Source organism: Archocentrus centrarchus, chromosome 4, assembly GCF_007364275.1.
Source record: "Archocentrus centrarchus isolate MPI-CPG fArcCen1 chromosome 4, fArcCen1, whole genome shotgun sequence".
Taxonomy (NCBI): Eukaryota; Metazoa; Chordata; class Actinopteri; order Cichliformes; family Cichlidae; genus Archocentrus; species Archocentrus centrarchus.
In genome coordinates this window covers 19,147,984-19,170,682 of record NC_044349.1, presented here as the reverse complement: position 1 = coordinate 19,170,682, position 22,699 = coordinate 19,147,984, and the positions used below count along the sequence as shown (strand labels likewise).

At 40.2% G+C, this 22,699-nt stretch overlaps 1 protein-coding gene across 3 annotated transcripts; it reads right to left on the bottom strand.

Moving 5' to 3' along the window:
- Positions 1-1,717: 1,717 nt before the first annotated feature.
- Positions 1,718-19,344, bottom strand: ccdc50a (coiled-coil domain containing 50a). Of its 3 annotated transcripts, none has more exons than XM_030727554.1 (12): positions 19,258-19,344; positions 16,374-16,436; positions 13,645-13,774; positions 11,360-11,450; positions 10,554-10,656; positions 6,745-7,653; positions 5,780-5,931; positions 5,369-5,413; positions 4,899-5,042; positions 4,661-4,740; positions 4,443-4,552; positions 1,718-3,890 (listed from the first exon to the last, which is right to left on the bottom strand). In XM_030727554.1, the coding sequence occupies exons 1-12, from the start codon at positions 19,310-19,312 to the stop codon at positions 3,871-3,873; spliced, it is 1,902 nt and encodes a 633-aa protein (XP_030583414.1). In that variant the 5' UTR covers positions 19,313-19,344; the 3' UTR covers positions 1,718-3,870. The 3 variants fall into 3 exon arrangements, with proteins under 3 accessions (XP_030583414.1, XP_030583415.1, XP_030583416.1); XM_030727555.1 differs by lacking the exon at positions 19,258-19,344 and adding an exon at positions 18,399-18,486; XM_030727556.1 differs by lacking the exon at positions 6,745-7,653.
- Positions 19,345-22,699: the final 3,355 nt, after the last annotated feature.

Here is a 22,699-nt window from a genome sequence, read left to right as displayed (position 1 = left end):
CAGAAGGCCTACATACAGCTTTGCGTGCACTTGTAAGCTCCACTGTCATTTGTATTTGTGATCTATCAAGTACAGGAAGAGTACGCACGCACAGTTCCACCTGAGCACAACTGTGTTCAGTTATACAAAACACCTGCGCCTCTTCGCAGGCTTCATTCTACAGACTTTCTGTTATCCGCACAGCTGGAAACTTTGCCTGGGAATTGTATGCTCAAAAATTTCAGTCATTGTTTCTGGTCGAGTGTGTAACTTGCATCCAAGGCCTAGCGGAGGGCTTCCACATGGTTTTGGGGGGGGGGGGGGGGGGGGGGGGGGTATATATGTATATTTTTTAATGATTTTTAAAAGCTGGGTTGCATAATTGAACAATTTATTTTAAAAATGTCACTCATTGACACCATTGTCTAATTTGATATCTATTAAAGCGGCACTACAACCTTACAGCCTTAAGAAGGCCTTCTGTCTAACCTTTTCATGTCTCTGAAATCCAAGCAGGGTCCCATCTGAAGAGAACTTCAGCGTTCCCTTTAAGATTGCTGAAGCTGATTGTCTGATTTTTGAAACTTTTTAACCTCTCGACAGCAGCAGCAGCCACCTTTCTGGCTATTCAGGTGTAGCTTCCAGTAGTTTAGTTGTGACATATCCCACAGAGGGCATGGCAGTGGTTACCACATGCAGACAATCCTTCAGTATTTTAGGTATGCTGGTGAACCAGCTCCACTTTCTGTTCTCAGATGATGGGTGTGACTTTGTACTTTCCTTGAGAGTGGCACAGTTTAATTAAAATTCTGACAAGACTACCTACTGCTGACGGTAACTGCTTCATTCAAGGAAGTTATTAGACACTGAGCACATTGGGCACATGATTTACTTTAACACGAGCTCAAGATAAACATTGTGAATTAACTGGTGCTGGGTGCGTTTTTGATGAAAGAAAGATGGTTGCTTGTGTCCCAATACAACGATTTAAAAAAAAATGAGGAACAAGTGCTTTTACAGCACTTCCTGCTGTATATGTCTTTTAAGCACAGCTCATGTGTTGATGCACACATACCTGGAGGTCTGTACATAGTTTAAGGTTTCTTCACACTGGGTTTCCTTTCCTTTAGCATTGCTTGAAATAACCTTAAAGACAAACACTTAAATTTAAGCGGAGAAGTGGTATGAAATGAACCTGGATATCGGTGAACACAGCCACAGTTCAAACTGATTTTCTTTTTAAAAGTCTTTTGCTAGGTGTATTTTCTTCAAGTCAAAAGTTGTGAAGATGACTCATAAAAATTCTGAGGCTTTGGGCAGTTTCTGTCTTGGGAAGCTCAGAACCTGTACTACAGGTAAACCTGTGGTTAAGTGACGCATGTGTAAAGACTTAGAGGTCACTTGAGGTTTGAAACATTCTGTATTACTGGTTCCCTAATAAAGGGTTCCTCAAACTGCAGGCAGGCTCTACTGAGGGGGCTACTGCAGGAGATGAGCAGTGGAGTAGATTACCAAGGGGAAGGGGGGGGGGGGGGGGGGGGGGGGTGGATGGAGTGAAACTAAGTTGAAGGTATATGCTGATACAATAATGTGCTGACCTTTGACACAAAAATTCACTCTGCATCTTTTTATTTTTAATGTGATAAATCTTGTGGGATGAAGGCAGAGATGGCAGGACAGCTCTGCTATACACTGGAGTCTCTCAGCCTAAAACTTCACAAAAGAGTTGTATTCAGAATGAGTGTCAATGCTGATACAGTTTATTACATTTGGAGATGCTACAATTAAAAGAAACTTGTTAAATTTACTTAAAATGTCCAACACATGTTGATACATGATTGGTAGATTGCATAAAGCCCTAGATTAAAGAAAATTAACAGACAACACACAAAACTAAATAATGAAGCACAACATCCACAAATAGTCATTTTGATTTGTACCTCCACCAACTCCAAGCATGTCCACTAGGTGGTGCTCTCATCAAAGAATAAATTAGGGAGACCCACATTTGTGGGTGTGCTAGCTCTGCCACAACTTTGAGCTTTTCTCATTTATAAGTCCCTGAAAAATAACATACATGGCACATCCCATCAGCTAATAGCACATACTATAATTCAATGATACTTCCATCTTTGCAATACAAACAAAAGAAAAAAAAAAGTTTATTCTAATAGCACAGGGCGTTGTTTTGGAAGCAGATTTCTAGTTCCAGCAGCACCAAATATTCAATGAATTATATACTTAAATATTCAAAAACATTTGAGCAGAAAACATTAATGTGCTCTTCATTTTCCATATTCATTATAACCAAAGAATATCAGGCTCAAAGAAGTAAAAAAAAACAAAACAAAAAACGTGTATGTGAGCAGGGATAAAGATTTTGTGTTTGTTTTTTTTACGTCATCTGGATGCATTTGTGTTGTGGAACGGTTTTCTGCAAGCAGGAAGTCCAAGACAAAGAAGAGGACTGGAAGTGACAGCAGGGAAGCTTGGTCAATGAAAACTGAGGAAACAATGTGAGGAAAGATGAAAAAAAATATTGTACAAAAATAAATATAAAGCTCCCTTTCATAACAAAGACAACTGGTAGGATACAAAGTTTCAGGAGGGAAAAAGAGAACCTGTTTTCCACAAAATGGGACATGATTTGGTCTCACAAATTAAAAACAGAAAAAAAACACATTTAAACACAGCATCTGTGCCGTAAGCACAAGCATGAATTCAGGTTTGACACAGACAGGCAACATACATGCATTTCATTTGGTACTGGTTCTTTTATGGGCCAGTTGGATATGACAAGCTCATGTGAAATATTGGCAGAAGAGTGAAATACTGTACAGAAGTATATGAGCTAGCAGATAATTTGTTTATTCACAAAGAGAAGATTATTGGCTTTTTGCAGCTTTAGCCCTTTCTGATAATAAAGAGGGAGCCAGTTAATATTGATATTGAGCTGAAACGCACATACATATCTGTACACTCTCAGTAAGCATGCACATAGAAACAGTAAGTCATATACAGTCATACCACTTTCAGTTTAAGGGTGACGGGGTTTTTTAAAAAGAGCCCCTTACAAGCAAAAAACACCTACAGCCCACTGATGTCCATGGATCACCGCGAAGCTCCACCTCTTCTGCACTGGAACAAGGTGGTAAACATGTCAAAGCCAGAACTACCAGCACCGTAATAAAGGCTTAATTTTTTTTTTTTCCATTTTAATTACAGCAACAAAAATGTATCCCTTCAGAGTCAAAGGCCGTGTGGCACATGGTTAAGGCCTGTGAGGCCTCATTGCACAGCATGAGGAGAGAACAGAACTGCAGCATGGGTGTAACAAAGAAGCTGCCATGTTATCTAAGACACTGTAGCAGCCACGTTGGACCAGACAGGCATATCCCATGAAGAGTCACGAGGAACTCTGACATTGTATGGTTATATCCAGCAGAGGCTTTAAGCCCTTGTGATGGCACGGTCTACAGATGGGACAAATACCAGCACACGATGACCACAGCGGGTGAGGAGCCAGTTCCTTCATTTCAACAGCTAAGAATTGTGAGAGTTTGTGTTACAAGGCTGCTCTTTTGGCTAGGCTTAATATCAAGTCAGTTCAAAGAAATTATAAATCACAATTTACAAATAATAATAATTTAAAAAAAGGGGGGGGGGGGTGAGTGTGGTTCCAGCACTCATATATCCACTTCCTCAACTTTGGGCCAACTTAACATGAAATTTAAAAAAAAAAAAAAAAAAAATTTGAAAATAAAATCCCATCGCCAACTTGTGAGATTGTCCGTAGGCTTCTGGTCAACAGAGAGTGAATGGGTGAAAATAAAAAGACAATGAGGATGACGGAGAACTGACAGCATGTCTGAACATGGAAGAGAGCCTGAGTCACCGCTTGTGATAGGCACCTGGAAAAGATGGATGAGAGAGAGAGAGTGTGAGATCTGTCTGCAGCTTCATACACTGCAATGCAATTTATTCTGCAGTGTTTATAGACTGCACTTTGCAATTGTTCCAATGTAGAGTTCAGGAGCTTATTTATTAACAATAAATAACTCATCTAATTATGAAAAACAAGTGTCAGTAGAACTAAACACTTTCTGTGTGCCAGCAGTCTCATGTAAGCATTAATGTAGGCAGAAGTAGGAAAACGAGCCATTTCTCCACTTGAAAGAAATGAAGATTTCCATTTTAACACTGATCTGGATTGATGGAACTCCATCCGCAGATTTCAAGCTTTAACAAATTCAAAATTAACTCTTCCTTTCCAGAAAATATGCAGCCAGGAATGTTGGGATTTCTACAGTCACAGCTATAAGAACCAAGTAGGAAGATATTGCTCTGGAGTACGTGCATTTATAGTTAATATGCAATAATAATGGAAAATGCTTTATTGTGGTCATTAGACGGCATTTAAAGAATACATTAATTGGCTTTACTTAGGATAAATACTGATGTACCTTTGTAAGCTGGATCAGGTCTGGTGGGAGCGCGAGGGGCAGCCTGGTGGTCTGGGTAGACATACCCAGGGTTGACATTCTCATAGTCATGCGTACGTGGCTGAGGAGGCCTGAAACATGTAGAGTTGAAAAAAATAAAAAAATAAATAAAAAATATTATATGACCGAGTTTCTGCTTCTTCACTGACTGGAAATTTCTGCTCTTAAGAGCCTCGTACCTCGCAGGCTTGTGGTTCTTATGCTTTTGGAATTCATACTCCTCTCGTGTTCTGGGCCGGACGACATCCTCCGAATTTGGCTGGAAACCAACAGAAATTATGGTTCTTGTACCACAGAGGAAATACATTTTTATATGGGGGAAAAAAAATAAAACAAACAAACAAAAAAAAAACAGCAGAAGTAATTCACCCAAACCATGCATTTTAAAAATACACACGTATGGTCATGGAAAATTACCCTATAGTCTCCCTCTGGCCGCCTCCTGTCCATTGCCATCCTCTCCATGGCCAACCTCTCCCTCTCCCGCTCCTTCTCTTTCTCCCGTTCTCTATTCTTCTTGTACTCCTTTTTCTCTTGTTCCATCAGCAGTCGAGCGATTTCCTGACAAAGTGAGATCAACTAGATAATTTACCAAACCACAGGAAAACTGCCTTGTCCTATCAGATTTTACATATGAACAAAATATACGTCACATGACATAACCGCAGCACAAGCATTCAAAATTTCATCAGTGAAATCAATACTCTTTAAATGTGAACTAACCACAACACTGCTTCTGATACTGGATAACTTCTTTGCACATAATATCTGGTTCATGGCTTTACACAGGCTCAATAAGCTGACTCAACTGTCTGTACTTGGGAAATGAATAGATAATTAAAAAAAATAAACAGCAGCAAAAAAAGTTTGCAGACCGGCACACTCACCTCATCTTGTGCCATTTGGGCTGCACGCACATGGACCTGGCTTGCCTGAAACCAGGAAACATTAAAACTGTTACATTTTCTTAGACAAAAACAAATTTTCAACATTAAATAAGAAACGCGCTTTCAGGTTTATTTTTAACATCAATGCTTAAGCCATTTACAGCATTGATAAAGCACTGAGTAAACTGCTTTAAAGTCATTCATTATTGATTTCAGGAAAACCATTGTAATGGTTCATCACCTTTGGGATTTTCTTTTTGATAAAACAAAGGTTTTAATTTCATTACAACCAACGCGTATGCCAAGCCTCTGAATTGGTCTTTGTTTAAAGTAAGTATGAAACAAGCACAACAGGAAATTCAGTAATATGTCAACGTGTATGTTCCCACGTATATCACTTTTTATGTGCACCTTGATTTCCTCCTCCTGCAGTTTCCTGGCCACCTCCAGGTCCTTCAACTCTTGCTCACGCAGATCAAGCTTTGTCAAACCCTTGGTGGCCTCACCCAGTCCATACTCAGTCTCTGGCATTACTGGGCCACTCCCACGGTGCACAGCATGACCTGCAGATAGCAAACCATTATATGAACAACAGATTAGGACTGCAACCATTGTTTATAATGATTTTTTAATATATAAATTCTTTTTTTTACAAAATATGACAGCGAAAGGAAAGACACTGAAAGCACAATTTACACAATTACAGAAACTCAGAAATTTTTAGAATTTTTCTTGACAAATTAAAACCAGATTTACATATTAAAATTATTTTTGTCTCAGAGATAATTTGATGTCACATTCACACTAAAGTACATTCAGGAGTAGGAGGATTAAAGCCAAGGCACCTAAAAGGGCTGCAGTGCATCGCCACTGGTCTTTATCACTTTATAATTTTAAAGCCTTTGGCAGCTTTCAGATAAGTTAATACAATTAAGAGTTCTCAGGTTACCAGCAGTAATGTACATCTAATGAAAGTGAAGTTGTGTTTGTTCATTTGATAACATACAGCCAGCTCACCAGCTCTGAAGCCCTTTGTGAAGGAAACATTTTTGCTTATCAAAGTTCATCACACTATTCTACAAGAAAAACACTGCACACATTTCCCTCCAAGCAGAGTGTAATAATTCTCCTGCCTAATGTAGCAAATCAGCAAACAATAAGAACACCACAGCAAAAAAAAAAAAAAAAAAAGGAAAAAAGGAGAAAAAAAAGCCATCATATGAATCAAACCTGTTAGAAATCACAAAAATTGTCTCTTGTTAGTGATTGCTATGTTAGACTGGCCCACCACCTTAGATTGCCACAGAGAAAAGTTCAACTCCAGCACACCACACAAACACCCCCCACAGAGCCCAGAGGGGGGCTCAGGGCGATACCTGTCTCTCCGCTGGTGTGACTATGACTGCGTTCCCTGCCAGGGCCCTCCCCCTGTTGCAGGTCCCAGAAGTCCCCGTTGTCTCCTCTCCCTTCATCAGCCCTGAGATTGTCAAACACATCTTTGGGGCTGGAGTGGGCACGCTGCCGTCCCCCGGCCCTCCTCTTTCTTTCAAAAGCATTGTCCTCCTCCTCCCAGGAAGCCCTGCCCTCCCTCAGCCGGTCCCGGCTGTGTGCTGGCGCCAAAAAGTCCAAATCAAGTCCACTCTCCCTGCTCCGGGCTCTTGCTCTTTGTCTCTCTTTATCTCGATGTCTGTCTCTTGCTCTCTCTCTGTCCACACTCCATCCTCTATCTCTGTATCTTTCTCTGTCTCTGCCCTCTGCTCTTTCCCACCCGAGGTCCTGATCTCTGTTTCTCCTGTGGTCTCTTCCCATGTGCTTGTCATATTCACGGCCTCTGCCTCCATCTCTGTCATGCTGCCTGTTCTGTTCTCTGTCCCATGTTTTGTCTCTTTCTTTGGGAATTTGTAATGGAGGTGGTCTAGCTGGTCTCTCCTTCCTCCTCACCACTCTCTCTGTGTCCTCCCCATCTAGGTCCCTGGCTCTGCCAGTCTGTGTGGTCTCATACTCTGGATGCCTGTCCCCATGCTTGCCTCTATAGGGCAACAGGTCCTCAGGATAAGGATCTGCATGTCTACTACGACCTCCTTCTGCCACCAGGAATTGCTCTGGGTATTTGGAGTGACCGCGGGGTGCTGCAGAGTCCAGTTTTGGGTACCTGGTCCTTTTGGGCTCAGTTGAGCTATAATCTGGAGAGTAATCACGACGTGAGCTCACCAGAGCATCATATCGACCAGGTGAAGTTGGTTTGTGATGACTGTGTTTGTCCAAGTCAAAGGGTCTTCTTGCAGCTAAAGCAAAGCGGAGCGGGAAGGAATGTTGACGATGGATGATGAAAACATAGAAAGGTTAAAAACAATAACAGACAGGAGTAATACAAGTTTAGATGATTATTAAGCACCGAGTTACAGCACCTGTGAGGAAAGTGATGGTTAGAAGAAAAGTACATGCAAGAGATGGTATTAGATAAACCAAAATGTCCAGTTGTTACTCTAGGAAAATAAAAATGATAAAAGCAACAGCAGTGTTAGTAGCAAATATATTACACAGTAATATCATTGAATATAAAGGCACTCAAGACCTGATGTGACATCAACCAACAAATGATGTAATATCTTAAAATACAGTGTTTTTTCAACAAAAAAACAAAACAACAAAAAAAAAAACAAAAAACAAAACAGTGTTCCCCATACACACTCTACTTATATATTTGGCATTTTAGAGCTTTCATTTTATTCATTACCATTACTCCCAGAGAATGGTGCCAAATGCAAATTACTGGTGGACAATCCTCTCATTCTTATTTTCAAAGTTCAGTTACTGCTAACCACACCCACCCACACCCACTAGGGTGCAATGGCAGTCCTCGATATTATTTAGCTGCTTCACTGGTGTCTTGTCCCATGATCAGACAGACTTTAAGTCCACCGACTTGAAGTGAAGTTGTGTATTTCTGTTCTGCTCTGGAGATCCCCTACAAGCGTACAGATCACTGTAAGCAGGTAGAAAACTGTTTAATGCACTACTGTACAGATCTCATCAAGGCAGCAGAACAGGACAAATAGTTGAAGTAAAGAGCCCATCTGCAGGATGAGAGAGTCACTAGAGGGAAGACTATTAATCGGTCACTTGTTATGAAGTACTTGGTGATTAGAGTGTGTTACAAACAGTGCGATTCACTTATCTGTTTGCCTATCTGTGTGTGCCTACTTTTATGCACACGTATCTGGTTTTCAAGAAGAACCTAAATCTGTGGGAAACACTTGGAAAACTATAATGCACGCAGTCAACAGAGCAAATTAATGATCTAAACAGAACGTGTTCACCTTTAAGAAAACCAGTTTGTTGGGAGCTGGGATGTGACTAACAAATGTTTGAATGAAAACAAATGAGCGGAAATGCACAAAGCTCAGGCCGGCCTTTGCTACACACTAAGAGTCAGTACAATGGAATTTCAGTTATCCAACCACCAAGAAGGAGGCAGAAAGAGAGCCTGACTGATACCTCCTCACAGTCCCAGAGTCAATGTGTGCTGTGTGGACCTTTAAATGAACCAACCAGAGGTGCTGAATCTTTGTTCTACCGTCATCAGTTGCACAAATACAAACACTCAGTAGTGACATTACATGTATAAGTGGTTGCACACGTTAGCTCATCATAGCTTGCAGTCTACAGAGACAACGAGGTTTCTACATAGAGACCTGTCTCTGATCCCATATCATGTAGACTGACAGCCAGAGATGCTTGCCCAGCCCTGTTTATGTCATCAAAGCTATCTACACTTCAAACACCACCTCTGAAACTATTCAAATGAACGTCAGTCCCTGTGCAACTGGCATTTTAAGTGGACAAACAAGCACAATATAAAAATCACTTACTGGCAGTTTAAGTAAAAATTGTGTCTATCTTTGAGGAGCACCAGATTACTGGAAAAAGAAAAAAAAATACAAAGAAGGTATACACTGATTTTATGTGTGTTAACTAAAAATCTATTTTTCCTTTCTGATTACTATGTAGGAGTGACATGATTGCAGTGGTTATGTGCTGTGTGTCAATCTCAGAAGAAGAAAAAAAATAATCCAAATTCAACAAGCCTAAGGGTTCAAACAGGAAACCTGGTAGGCAATGTGTCAGATTAGATTTAGCAGACTGAAGCAGCTGCAGAGAAAAAAAAAAAAAAAAGCTGAGCTTTTATAAGTCAAGAGGGAACAGGAAATTTACTTCCCTCCTACACTCAAAGTCACAACTGGGGTTCAAGACCTGTGACCGCATTCACCAAGACGCTCTCAGGAATGTCCCCAGCACATCAGCCACAAAAGCAACCATGACGGCAATTTGATTGACCTGCCTCTTTTTTTTTTTTTTTTTTTTTTAAAAAAGGACCTGCACTATTATACCTGCATTTTTTAAACATGGGAAGAGACATGAGAACAACAAAAGTAAAGCACAGCAATAAAAAAAAAAAAAATGTATATATTGACTTAATATCAGGGAAAAATCTGATACCAAAGCAACACACCCTCAAACTGGAATACCGCTAAACTCATTTGCAACAGCAGTTGCTCTTCAATGGGAGCAAAATGACAAGCCATTTCTCTGCAGGAACATGCAAGCCTTCCTTCAAGCTTAATTATGTGCTTATAAATGCATTCCAAAATCTTTGCCTCAAGTCAGCAACAATCTCCAGCCCCATGGAGCATTAAAAGTACACCCTCACACTTTCAAAGCTAAGGAAAAAAAAAAAATCTCTACAGAAATAGAGACCTGCCTTTTCCCATGATCTTAGACAAAAGTTTATAAGTTTTGGTTAAAAGTTGTGAGAGGCCCCATCTTCATTTGAATGTTGCTATGACAAAAGATATCTTTGTTTTTGGAAAACACTCTCATACACCTTCGTTCACATCCATTAATGAATGTGTACAGTCTTGAACAAGCGCTGACTCAAAACTGAACTCTGAAGCTCTATGCAAAAAGTAGCAGTGTCCGTCATACTTGGGGAAACTTCATTGCCGCACTAACAAAACAGTGACGGTCTTATTTTATTGTCCTTTTATTCTCTGTTTTGTCCTTTTCCTTGGTGTAATGGTTTGTGTTTTCGTGGCTCTGCAAGTAGGAAAACTGCTTTTCTCCAACAGGTATCACTCAACTGAACAAATCAGACATTTACATAAGTCAGTGGTGTGCTCCTCACCTCCGTGATCCTCAAAGTACTCTTCATCAAAGCGAGTTTCCAGCTGCTTCTGTCTCCTCCTCTCCTCTTTCATCTCCTTCTCCTGCAGCTTACGAGCGATGGCCTACAACCAAATAAGGCGACAGTAAACATGTCGTCCTACATTAGAAATTTCCTGCTTGGACAAATATGTCATATTTCTTTGGGTGCATTACATTGGTGGTGGAATCATTCCTTGATGTTTCTGAAAATCAAATGAGCATGCAACTGTGGCTCACTACTCAGGCCAATTAGTGCATTTTTCATAGACCTATGGAGCACTGAGGCCCCATTAAACCCTCATGTAAAGAGGCAAGAAGTAACAACAGAATCTCAAATCTGCTAAATTATTTAGTGGCAACCTGACATAAGTTGGGACACACTGATTTATTGAAAAAACAAAACAAAACAAAACAAACAAACAAAAACAACAACAGTGGTAGCTGAGATACAATGGGTTGAAAGCAGCACTCTGTCCACAGATGTTGAGAAATCATGGTTTCCCAACTGTCCTGTTTATCAACAATATCATGGTAGTGTAGCATCAGAACATGTGAACTCTCAAACCTTTATTTAGCACATAAACACTGCAATAAGGGCATCAAGAACAAAAAAGGGCTAAAATCACTTTGGCAGTTATTCCTTTAAAACAATGGGGAAGAAGCAAAGGTGTGATAACAGAAATGGAATGTCCCACCTATAACAGGAAGTGCATCAATACTGCAAATAACTGACAGCTAAACATCAGCAGCACTGTCCTTGAATTAGCAGAGATGTCTGGCTCTTACCGCATCTTTCTCTTCTTGCTGTCGCTGTTGTTCTGCCTGTCGGACCAGTTCCTCCTGAATCTCTTGGGCAATCTCATTATCTTGTCGCTCACTGAGGGTTCACATGTTGTAATTGTGTACAAAGAAAAGAGGGTAGAACAAAAGATATTACAGCATTAGGAACCAGAGACGAGGAATAAATCTCTTGTTTCCGATTAAGAACCTAAGTAAAAGTAGGGATGAGAATCATGACAGTAATGTGTAAGAGTTACAGACTTTACTTGAAAATATATATTTATGCTGACTTGATGTGTTACAGGTCACTGACCTTAAGCACTTTAAGCATTTCTGTTGACATTTTACATAAAGCTTGACCACATTTCAAACTAGTGTTAAAATTAGCTCTAGTATGTGATGGGTAATCTAACCTCAACAAGTTAGGTTGAGTTTGTTAAACCTTTAAATAAACAATAAATTTGTGTTATCTACAGCTGAATATATTTTAGGCAATCATGTTAACATAAAGCCAGTGAACACCCCAAAAGCCCAGCTCTGAAGTTGTGGAGCATGTTGTGGAAGATGGTGGGTACGCCTTAGGCAGGAGCAGGAATATCTTAGCTTGTTGCGATGTTGATCTCAATAGCACGCCTTGGCTCACTCTCATCTTTAAACGGCACGATTTTGTCAAAAACACCATCTGCCTGGAAGGCTGGTGTGCGAAAATCATTACTGTGTGTGCAGAAGTACATGAGAGTAATATCTAACTAACAGCAGGAGAGCAGCAACAGCTTTTTCAACCTGCACTGCACCTGTATTTGACCTGAGTGGTTAACACCTGTGGGAGACTTAAACTGGAACTTGTTGTATATGCTAAGAACAAAGTGATGCTGTATTATTAAGTGTTTGCTTAGTCCAATGTCTAAGTGGGCGTATGTGAGGTGGCACTGGCAAGTGTAGGATGGATGGCAATGTGAGCTCTCAACAAGACCAGCAGCACTGGCCCGTATGCATTGGCGGAGCATCTGGCCTCTCTCCAGGGAGTGCAAGCCCACTACTCGAGCCCTCCATGTTTGTGTGCATTTAAAAAAAGGAAGTGGACTCAGTGGGCTGTGAGTCAGCAATTTTATGTTGATTAAAACTGCAGAGCACAGAGAGAAAGACTCCAAGTGCCTTTTTTTTTTGCATGCTTGGGATTTAACTCCCGGTTTGGATTGAAACAGAGGCAACAGAACACTTTGCTATGTTTAGGTCAGTGGAGCTTGATTTATGTTTCTGCATCAGGCCATTGTGGTTAGTAAGTGTAGATGCGGCATTGCTTTGGACATGCAGCTGGAGCCAACCCAAACCCCCTCGGGGAATATAATTATATATCAGTGGTGACATAAGATACCACATAGACACCGTAAGAACTGAAGAAGATCTGTGTAAAATGTTTGTCTCTTCTTCTACAGTGATAGTGAAAACAAAAAAAAAGACATCAAATTGCTGGAGAAATCTGCATTTTGTGAACTAGTGTAAGTCTTTACCAGCTCAAATATTCTTCACACAAATATAACATCTCTTTAGCACAAAGTGGGTAGTAGCAGTAATAGTGCAGTCTGCTACATCCTATGCATAATCAATGTGTGGCTCAGCAACGATCTCCTCTTAAATAATCTGAAAAACAGCTGGTCAGCAAAGCCACTTCCAAACCTCATCACTGCTCCTTGGTCCAAACAAAATTTAAAGTATATTGAATGACATGATCTCCTAATTTATAACCATAACAACGTTAAGCCTACTTGGAATAATAAATCAGCAGGAGTCATCTACAGCACTGTGCTGGATGACCCCGCTGGTGAAGCATAAATCTGTCTTAGGTACAGAGCTTGGGAGTAATTACATGAGATTAGACTAATTGGAAACAGATGCTATCATCAAAGTAACTAATAACATGGTTAGTACTGCTGAGTAGTCTGATGGCTTCAAAAATCCTTGAGGTGCAACAAGTGTTTAATTTCAGAAACCAAATGACATCCCATTTCTGCACTTAGACAAATATTGCTAAGACTTATTATTATATTAAATTATAACCAGGTGTGTGCTTTTATGTAAATCCTGACTCTGGTATTAGTTTTCATAAGAACAAAGGTAAATGAATGCATCTAATTACATTGCTGATGTTTAAATTTTCAGCAGATGATGGGTCAGCCATATCTCCAGTAATTCTTGCTCTTCCTAAGTCACCTCTTTTGTAAATATGGCTTCAGTGCACATTTCTCCTTAACTGGTGTGCATGAGTGTGTAGATGTATGAGCGACACCTACATGTCCACTTGTTGTTTCTGGGTCTGGATTTTGGCCCGCTCATCCTCCTCCTGTTGCAGCTTCTTGGCCACTTTTAAGTCATTCTTCACCAGACGGTTCTTATAGACGTTGGATGCCAAGTGACTCTCAACTGTTGACACACATAAGCACTGCTCTTAAAACTGTGTACACAAAAGCCAGAACAAGTCAGCTAGCCAGGCTTTACTACTGGTGAGAAATTAGATAAATGGTGAACAGCAGAGTGTGAGGGAGTTTATTTACACAACTACACTTCAGTGTATGAGGAACAGTAGTGTTGTTTAGATGATCAGTGGAGGACAAGATAAACGTTGAGGACGCAGCCGTTTCAGTCTCCGGTATTGAACAGAGAGCGCTCATAGTCACTGAGAAATGAATGTTCAGAGCTGAGGCATTGCTCCAAGGTTGTGTGACGGCATGTTGGACCATAACAGATGATAAATCCTGCTTGCTGACGCACTTCAAGCACTTTGTAAGCAAGGAGAGCATCACTCACTCGCTCAGTTCTGTTTCACTTCACTATTGATCTGGACAAAATTACATTTGGCAATTTATAGGTGAGAAACTCCATAAGGTTCCTGCTTCTGACTGGTGGGATCGAAAGAAGAAACTATGTCACAGCTGTGCCAACTTGATAAAAAGTCAAGGGGCTGACATTGATTTTTTTTCTCTTTTGGGTGACGCTATGATGAATTGTTTACGTTTACGACATCCCATGAAAAAAAAAATAAAAAAATCTGAAGGTATAACTGATGTCACACCTCAAAATTAAGGCCATTTATCCACTGCGATGATGGCCATGTCAACAGAATTTGGATTAATCTTTCAAGGAAAAAAGTACAGGACACTGTGAAATTTGCTCATTTCATATACGCAACCTTTAAAGATGCCTCACATCATTCAGAAAAGGGGAATTAGTGTGAGAAAGCTGAACTGTGTGAACATCACTTGAGAGGAGAGCCGTACAGTGAAATGAAGAAAACACATTCCATAAGCAGAAGATGCCAAGTGCTGACACAGCAATAAAGAAATGCTTTCCATGTGACATTTGGATGCTTCGCCGTTTTGCATGCTCAACATTTTGAATGGAAATAAAAACCATCTGTATCTCCACATCAATGTAAATTGAATGTGCTTAAAAGCTCCTTTTGGGACACCATCTGACAAAACACAAAACAAAAAATGACAAGGGGACAATGTATATTTAGAGAACTACATTAACCAGCATTCTCCCTTTTGACCTCCAGGGTCAAAGGTGAAATGAACATTCTTCCAACACAAACCTGATCAGGTATTATGGGGACAAAGGAGCAAAGGGAAATAAACTGTGGTTGTAGATCCCTACAGTTTTAGACGGCTTAACAACAAACAAGGGCAGGCCAAGCAAAATCACATTAATTACAGCTAATCTGCACTTAGGGAATGGCTTGATGACATCTGCCCCCCCTTTCTTTTTTGCAGAGCTGGTCGCATAATTTACCCATATATGGTGGTACAATTGAGAAAACGGAAAGGCAAACCATTGTCCACAACAGTGAAGTGCTCTTTCTGTTTACACTCTAAATTAGCGACCCTGTAAACCAAAAGCTCACCAAACTGAGTAATTTCCTGCACAATATCAAAACAGTAGCTTCTTTCTGATGTGTTTCTAACTCGATGCATGTAAAGAATCTGAAAAAGAAGTTTCTGATAAGAGTAAAAACAATCATCATGAGATTTCAACAATTTATCTCAATGCCATTACTTGCAAAAAAAAAAAAAAAAAGACAGCAGGCGGGGAACACACCCTCTATAATGAGTATCCGAGTGCCTTCTCAAACCATGTGGAAAAGACGCAGCTAATTACTTACATATGATCTCACATTAAAGGATCAGCTAGCCTAATGGGAGACGTGCATCCAACGTCTTCAAGCTCTACAATCGGGGTGTTTTTTTGTGCTACAGCTGCCACACACAAAAACCCACAGCCCTGCCCTGATACAGAGCTTTTGTGGCATCCCGCAACTTCACTCGATTAATTGTGTACCAGGGTTTATACGGGCTTAAACAGGCTGCAGCCACTGACTCTGCAGTCTGCCCTGTAAAATTTGACACGTTTTCTAAAAAAAAAAAGCAATGTGGAGCATTGTGGGCTGCATGCATGTATTTACTGTTATACACTTAAATAAAATAAAAAAAAAAAAACATAATTCATGGCTTGATCTTCAGCAAAGTAATACCAAATGATCTAGGACTGGAGCAGGGCTGCTTGACAGGAACAATCTACAGTTACATAGCAGGTCTGAGGCAGAAAACAGGGCAATAACAAATTACATTAAATGTTTAAACAGACTCTCCAAATAGAGGGAAAGGAGATAGCTGTATAGTCCTTGATTTCTCTCTTGTGAATAAAGCAGCCAAGCTTTCTATTGCCTGAACACAGGTTAGGCAGCACAACAGGAAAGCAAACATTTGAAGAAAAGAGTTACTCCTCTCTAAAGGCAATGCTTCTCAAATACTCCTTTTAGGGGGTGGTACTCCTCATTTCAGAAGAAGCAGCAAATTTTAACGAGTCAAGCTGAATTTGTTGAATAGTAAAATAAAGGTCAAAACTGTGACAGCAGCAAATTCCGTGCCTGCCAGTTTGAGAACCATTGCCTTAAGGCCAAAATACTGGGATTAGGATGAAAGAACAAAGAAAAAAAAATTATGACTAATTTGTAGACGCTTACTTTCTTGTTCCTGGAGGTTGTAGGCCAGGGAGTGGTCCTCCAGCACGGCAAAGTCTCGACACACTAAAGAAAGGAAGAAAAAGAGGCTTAGTACTGAGAAAATGTATAAAAAGCTCTGCTACTGGCAAAACACAAACTCGAGGAAGACAAAATGTTCAATTTAAATCTGACTTTAAGGTTTCATGTGTTTAACATCTGGCACGTCTGCCTACATGTGCTTAAGTAATAAAATGTATTTAAAGTCTAAGACGGGAGGCCAAATTCCAGGAATCCACCAGCAGAGAATCAAATGTGTCAGCTATAAAAATGAGAAACTACCTTTATTGAAAAACTCAATTTATGAAACTAATTTTTTTTCTTTTTAAATCAGATTATTAATTGATTAGCTGAGAAAAATGCTTTGTAGTACAACGAGCAACAAATGGCAACAATCATTCATAGGAAGTACAAGTTAAAAGATATAATTTCAGATAATATTTGACCATCTGGAAGGTGGCTGACTTTGTTTCTCGGTATCAAGATGAACTGAAACTGAATGAGGAACCACAGACTAAAAAGACACCAAAGTTTTTTTTTCTTGAAAAGTTATTTTAAGGTTAAAAGTGAGAACAACTCCTGTTGCTGCCCTGAATGGCAGCCAAAAGGCAACATCTGTAAAACTCTTCTAGTAGAAAACACATTGAAAGGAGACACAAACGAAATGTGTTTATGTACAGATGAATAAAGTTCATATACTCCACTTCATCAGCCAGAAAAAAGATTTCCTTAATTTTCTACCCTAAGAAGCTGACTTTATAAATGACATGGGCCTTTTAATGTCATTATCATGCCTGGGCAAAGACTACAAGCCCCAATCATAATCTCAAAGCTCTGCATAAAGACAATAAGCAACACTTTTGTTGGAGACAACAAATTCTTATCTGCTCATTTTCCATCTTAGGCATCTACACAACAAATCTAGAGCAAACATTCCACTCATGGTTTCAATCTTACTGATTCTACCAAAACATTCATCCTGAAAACAACTGTTCGGGCTGTTGCAGTAGGTGGGGAGGTTTCCTCGGAAAAACCCAGCACCATCCTGACATATCCATCTGAACGTTTTTGAATGAGGCAGACAGCTTTTCTCCTTTTGAATAATTACTCGCGATCTAGCGGACTTCAAAATCAGACAGCTTCCTGTTAAGGGGAGCTAAGGGGGCCATTTAAGACCTTTTGCACAACCTAAGCTAAACATGGATGTAGACTTAAGAGTTCTGTCAATGTGGATTAACTAGCCCCATTTAGCAACAGTACTGTGGCATCATATATAGAAACTGAATTTTCAGTCGCGGCTTCATCTAGAAAGCCAGGTAGCACTGTGTAACTGACAGCAGATAGCAAAGAAAAAGCTATCAATATGACATCATACATATTCACTAATGTCAATCCATCTTGTTTCTGGAACTCCCTTCCTTCCAGAATTTATACCACACTCAGTGCCTAACTTACAGCCCAAAGATCATTTCATCCGCATAAAAAATTAATAGCCAGCAACTTGCTGTGACTATATGTCTGGGTGCATTAGAGATAGCTGTGAGGAAATAATTCACCGTTAAGCAAAGACACTGACTAAATCGTCCAGATCGTGTGGTTGTAGAAGATGGCTAATGACAGATGCTTTGAAGGAGGATGACACCGCTACCTCCACTGAGCATTTCTCAACCATATGCTTAATCTTCTTAGCAAAGAGATTTTTATCGTGGCTGGTACAGCTTTACGCGTCAGTAGTACTTTAATAGTTGCTTCTAAACACACTTTAGAAAATTCACCACAACATAGAGCAACAAGTGACAAAAGTGTTAGAGCTATTTGTGGTTTAGATTCTCACATCATTCATTTCAGGACTTGAAATAGAAAATGGCTCTAACATGTTTGTACTATGCCAATTGACGGGAAAAGGACAGTTCTGTTTTTCGTATACCACAGGAACATCAAAAATATAAGCGCATTTCAAATTCACTTATGAGTTACATCGGAGCTCACAGTTGCTACGGTTTTCTAACTTTTCCAGCAGCTTTGTTAAGTCCACCCCTCCCCGTGCAGTCTGGGCAAGCAGTGAAAATGCAGGTTTCTTCTCTCTCTGACCAGAATAACAAACATCCTGCCGAGCAGCTGCTTCACACTAACAGGACAGGTCCTTCCCACCAGCAACGTATCCCATCCTTAACGTGTTTCAGTATAAAAGCCTCACACCCATACTTTTCAAATTCAGAAACATTAGCAGACAGAGTTTTGGATGTCTATGTGGCAGAGGGCTGGTGGGATTCATATTTTGAACAGTCTTTTAACAAACAGAAGGAAATGGGATCAGGGCATATGAGAAATTGAAGGGAAAAATAAAGCCCCCCAAAACAAAACAAAACAAAACAAATACATCTCATGTTCAGAACTCCGGCTGAACAACATACCTTAAAACAGGAAAACAACTCGTGATAAAGCTACAAGTCGTGTCAACACTGCATCTTGCCACTCAGGTATACAACCAATTTCACCACCAGCCCTCTGTGTTTTGATATGAGGAGGATCCCATTGTGTCAACATATACACAATGCATAAAATGGTGTTTTCCATTGTAAACTTGACTGGGATCTGGCATAACACCTGCACCCAGACTGACCATCTAACTCTAGCCTAAAAAGACTAGTAAGTGTGTTAGCATCTACTAGCAGCATGTGCTAAAAGCCACATTAGCCGTAGTGCATGAGACAAAAAAAATTAAACACCTGCGTTTACTCGGTTAAGAAATGAACAGCCTCGCTAGTGTCACCCGAACAGAATAGGCTGAGTGTTTAAAAGCTAGCTTGCTTTGTATTTTTTCCAGGAAATGTTATATGGACGTTACCCTCTTTCACTCCAGGTAGTTTATTCTGGTCGATGCTAACGTTACATTCAGCCATGTTGTCACGAATAATAAGTTAAAAAAAAAAAAAAAAAAAAAAAAAAAAAAAAAAACGTTGACGGTGAATTAGACTTCAGTGTTTCTCCCGAAGGTTAACGGCAGCCTGATTGATCGCCTTTACTCATAAACCCGATTGATGATTCAGGTGGTGGACGACCCTTTGATTAGTTTCGGTAACCACCCTCTCCTGATACGTCGCTGCTGTAATTGCCAGGCTGTTTCTCTGCTGTAGCTACCCTGTCAGATTGCTAGTGTCCCTCCCTTCAGCAACCAGCAGACACTGTTAAACACACTTCCTGTCGGGGTTTGTCAAAATTAAAGACCGCCTTTTCGCGCCGGATATTTAAAGCAATTATAAATTGAGCAGTTCTATAGACTATCAAGAGACTGCGCTAACTGAGCCACAGAAATACGGACTTCAGGCCTACATGTTTACGAACTGATCCCTGCAACTATAACTTTGACAAGCAATAGTTTTTGACAGTGCGTAAGCCAACATTTGCAGTACCTTTATCAGCCAGATTCCCAAACATGGATCAAGCGTCTTTAACTAAAACAAAAATTCAATGAAACCCTCCACTTGGGATAGGGAAAAAAAGTTTAAAACTAGACATGTTTTAGAAAGTGAGGCTATTTGTTTGTATTTGAGTCCTTACATTATAAAGAAATCTATTAATAATGTACTGCATTTCCAACATGCATTTTTAAAGTGGTCATTACAAGTTAGCACCACGAATAACAGTTAATATATGATACAACTGCCCTATTTATAATTGCAGACGCAAGTGATCCATCAGCAGCAGTATTAACATTCGATTTAAGATGAAAGCCGAGTGAGCGCACTTCCGGTGTACTTCTGACTGCATGTCGCTAGCTCGACCAAAGTCTTGTGAGGGACTTTGAACTGACGCAGCTCTCTCTCAGTGGCTGTAGACGTATGCAGCTACAGATTCAGAAAACCTTCACCACGAAGCTACCATTGGTCATGACACGGTCCAGACGTGAAAAAGATGCATGTGCAACCGCTTGGGAACAGTCAGTGCTGGCTGAGCAAAAGAAGAGGACAGACATTTACACGTGATATTATGTTACGAGATTCGTGTGTTTTCCAGCTCTATTACAAATACACGCTGACCGCATGTGAGCTCACCGCAACTGGTATTTTGATTATGTTAATCTAATTGCGCCCTCTAGTGTTCAGCCGTTCAACTGCCATTAGCCTATCTGCTGCACCACAACCGCCTCCAATTATTACATCTTTAAAATAAGTCGATAGTAGCGGTTCATTTACTGACCAATCAATGACTATATTAGTAGTCGGCACACAAGGACTGTTTCCTTAAGTGATGCTAAGTAAACTAGTTTAACTGTTGGTTTTTCAGTGAAATACAATGAGGTCAACAAGACCCTGACCTCTTTGAATAGAGATAGAATATCTTTGACTGGCACATCACACACTTATTTCTTACATCATCCGAAACTGAGGACTGGTTGAACTATGCTTAAGGATGGAGTTATAAATGCATAATAAGTGCAGCTATATGATATTTAGTTGGTATGGCCTAGTTTCTCTCATTTTTTTACGTATATTTAGTTTAACTTTGCATGACAAACCCTGAAGATCCCCTCAACACACTCTCTCCCTACTCTCTAGGTTGTTTCATGTTTGTAGTCCCTTTATTTGGGTATTCAACAGATGAGTGGCTGAAGTAATGAGCTTGTGAAAACTCCTTGTATGCAAGGCTTCTAAGTCACATTTCAAGGGACTCTTATAACCACCCCAACAGCAAAATGTTGCTGGCTCAAGGCAGCTCATTTCCCTTATACTGCACAAATATAATGCATGCTCCTCTGGCAGAGGTATGAAATGTGATTTCCTTGATGCACAGAATAAGGTATGGTAAAATGGGAGACGTAGGATGTTCCCTCAGCTCCAAATCTATCCTGAAGCCAAGATTGAATAGCCTATCTCTGGTTATGGCGCACTTAAGGACTGAATCAATTTACTTGCCACTCTTTCGCTAGACCAACTCACTCCTGTGTACCTATTTTAGGAAGCAATTAAAGTAAAAGAAAAAGACTTGCAAGTGCCAAGAACATCTGATTCTGGTTCTTAACCAACAGGTTGATTGATAGCTTCCTCTATTTTTTGATTTAGCCTTGCCAGAGTGATGTAGGGTTTCTGGCCCACACATCCACGTCAGATCACTATATTTCATTCAGACGATTTACGGTCCCTGTGAGAAGGTGGCCTAGTGACGAAGTCCACGACGATGAGATGTGGATTTAGTACGCAAGGGGCTGACGGGCCCCTCCTCCCAGCCCATAGAAGTATAAATATATTGACGGGATGGATTTAAGGGAGTGGACTTCTAGCCTTGTTTGAAGGAGGGCTCATAGTGCGGAATTTGCTTGAGACAATGGACAGGGTTACAGTTGTGAGCTACTGTTTAGGACTCCTGGGTTTGTCACTACTGCAAGGTGTGCTCAATGTGGAGGGGAGGAGCATATTTAATCCTGGTGAGTGTGCAAAATTAAAATTATATTTCAATAAAAATGCCAAATGCATGCAACTATTGATGAAATAATGTATCTGTTGGTGATGTTTTGCCAAATTTCAACATATTGAGAGATAATAAGTATATACCCCACTGTCTGTTTGCTTTGGCACATCCAGGGAACCCTGTTTTTAATCCCAGAGAAGACACAGATCCCCAAAGCAAGATTCTAGCACTACTGTTGCACAAAAGCTTAGTTCCAGCTGAAAAGGATGATCCTCTGGGTGAGATGTAGAAACAAATGCTTTACCTATTATAACGTACAAATACATTTCTGCTCATGTTAACCAGGTTTCCTTTCTGCAGGTGTTGAACTGGCTAATAAATTAGCTGAGCTAGAGGAGGTAAGACTGATTTTTAACTGGCAGTGAACTGGCACTGAAAACAGACCGTATTTTATTATCATGTGTACAGACCGTGCTTGTGCATAAGTGCAGCGCATGCTTCTTGTTTCAATTTCTCAAAAAATGTGGATCAATTTTAAGTATACACAAGGCACCAAATGAAAACTTGTTACAGTAATAGAACCTCTCTCGGTGTGTTTTACTCACTTTGATCTCTGCTTGTAGCTGAGAGCGCTGAGGGAGGACCTGGAGCTAGAGAGGAAGATTGCAGCTAACATGGTAGAAGGCAAACCCATAACTAGGAAGCGCGGAGAACGTAAGTTAACTGAGGATAAAACATTTTCAATCATTACACTATAAATTTTGTTAATCTGAGCTGTCACTGTACAACTCTCTGATCTCTTTTCGCCTATAGCTTGCTTCTGGAAGTACTGTGTCTGAGACAGATGCAAAAGAAGGAGGACCACTGTGAAATCTTGCTGC

Excerpts from the sequence above, each read along its gene's own strand:
- ccdc50a (XM_030727554.1), bottom strand. The coding sequence starts at position 19,312 with ATGGCTGAATGTAACGTTAGCATCGACCAGAATAAACTACCTGGAGTG. Across the intron at positions 5,414-5,779 it reads TGCAGGAGGAGGAAATCAAG|GCAAGCCAGGTCCATGTGCG; the intron begins GTGCACATAAAA and ends TCCTGGTTTCAG. Across the intron at positions 4,553-4,660 it reads AAGAACCACAAGCCTGCGAG|GCCTCCTCAGCCACGTACGC; the intron begins GTACGAGGCTCT and ends TACATGTTTCAG.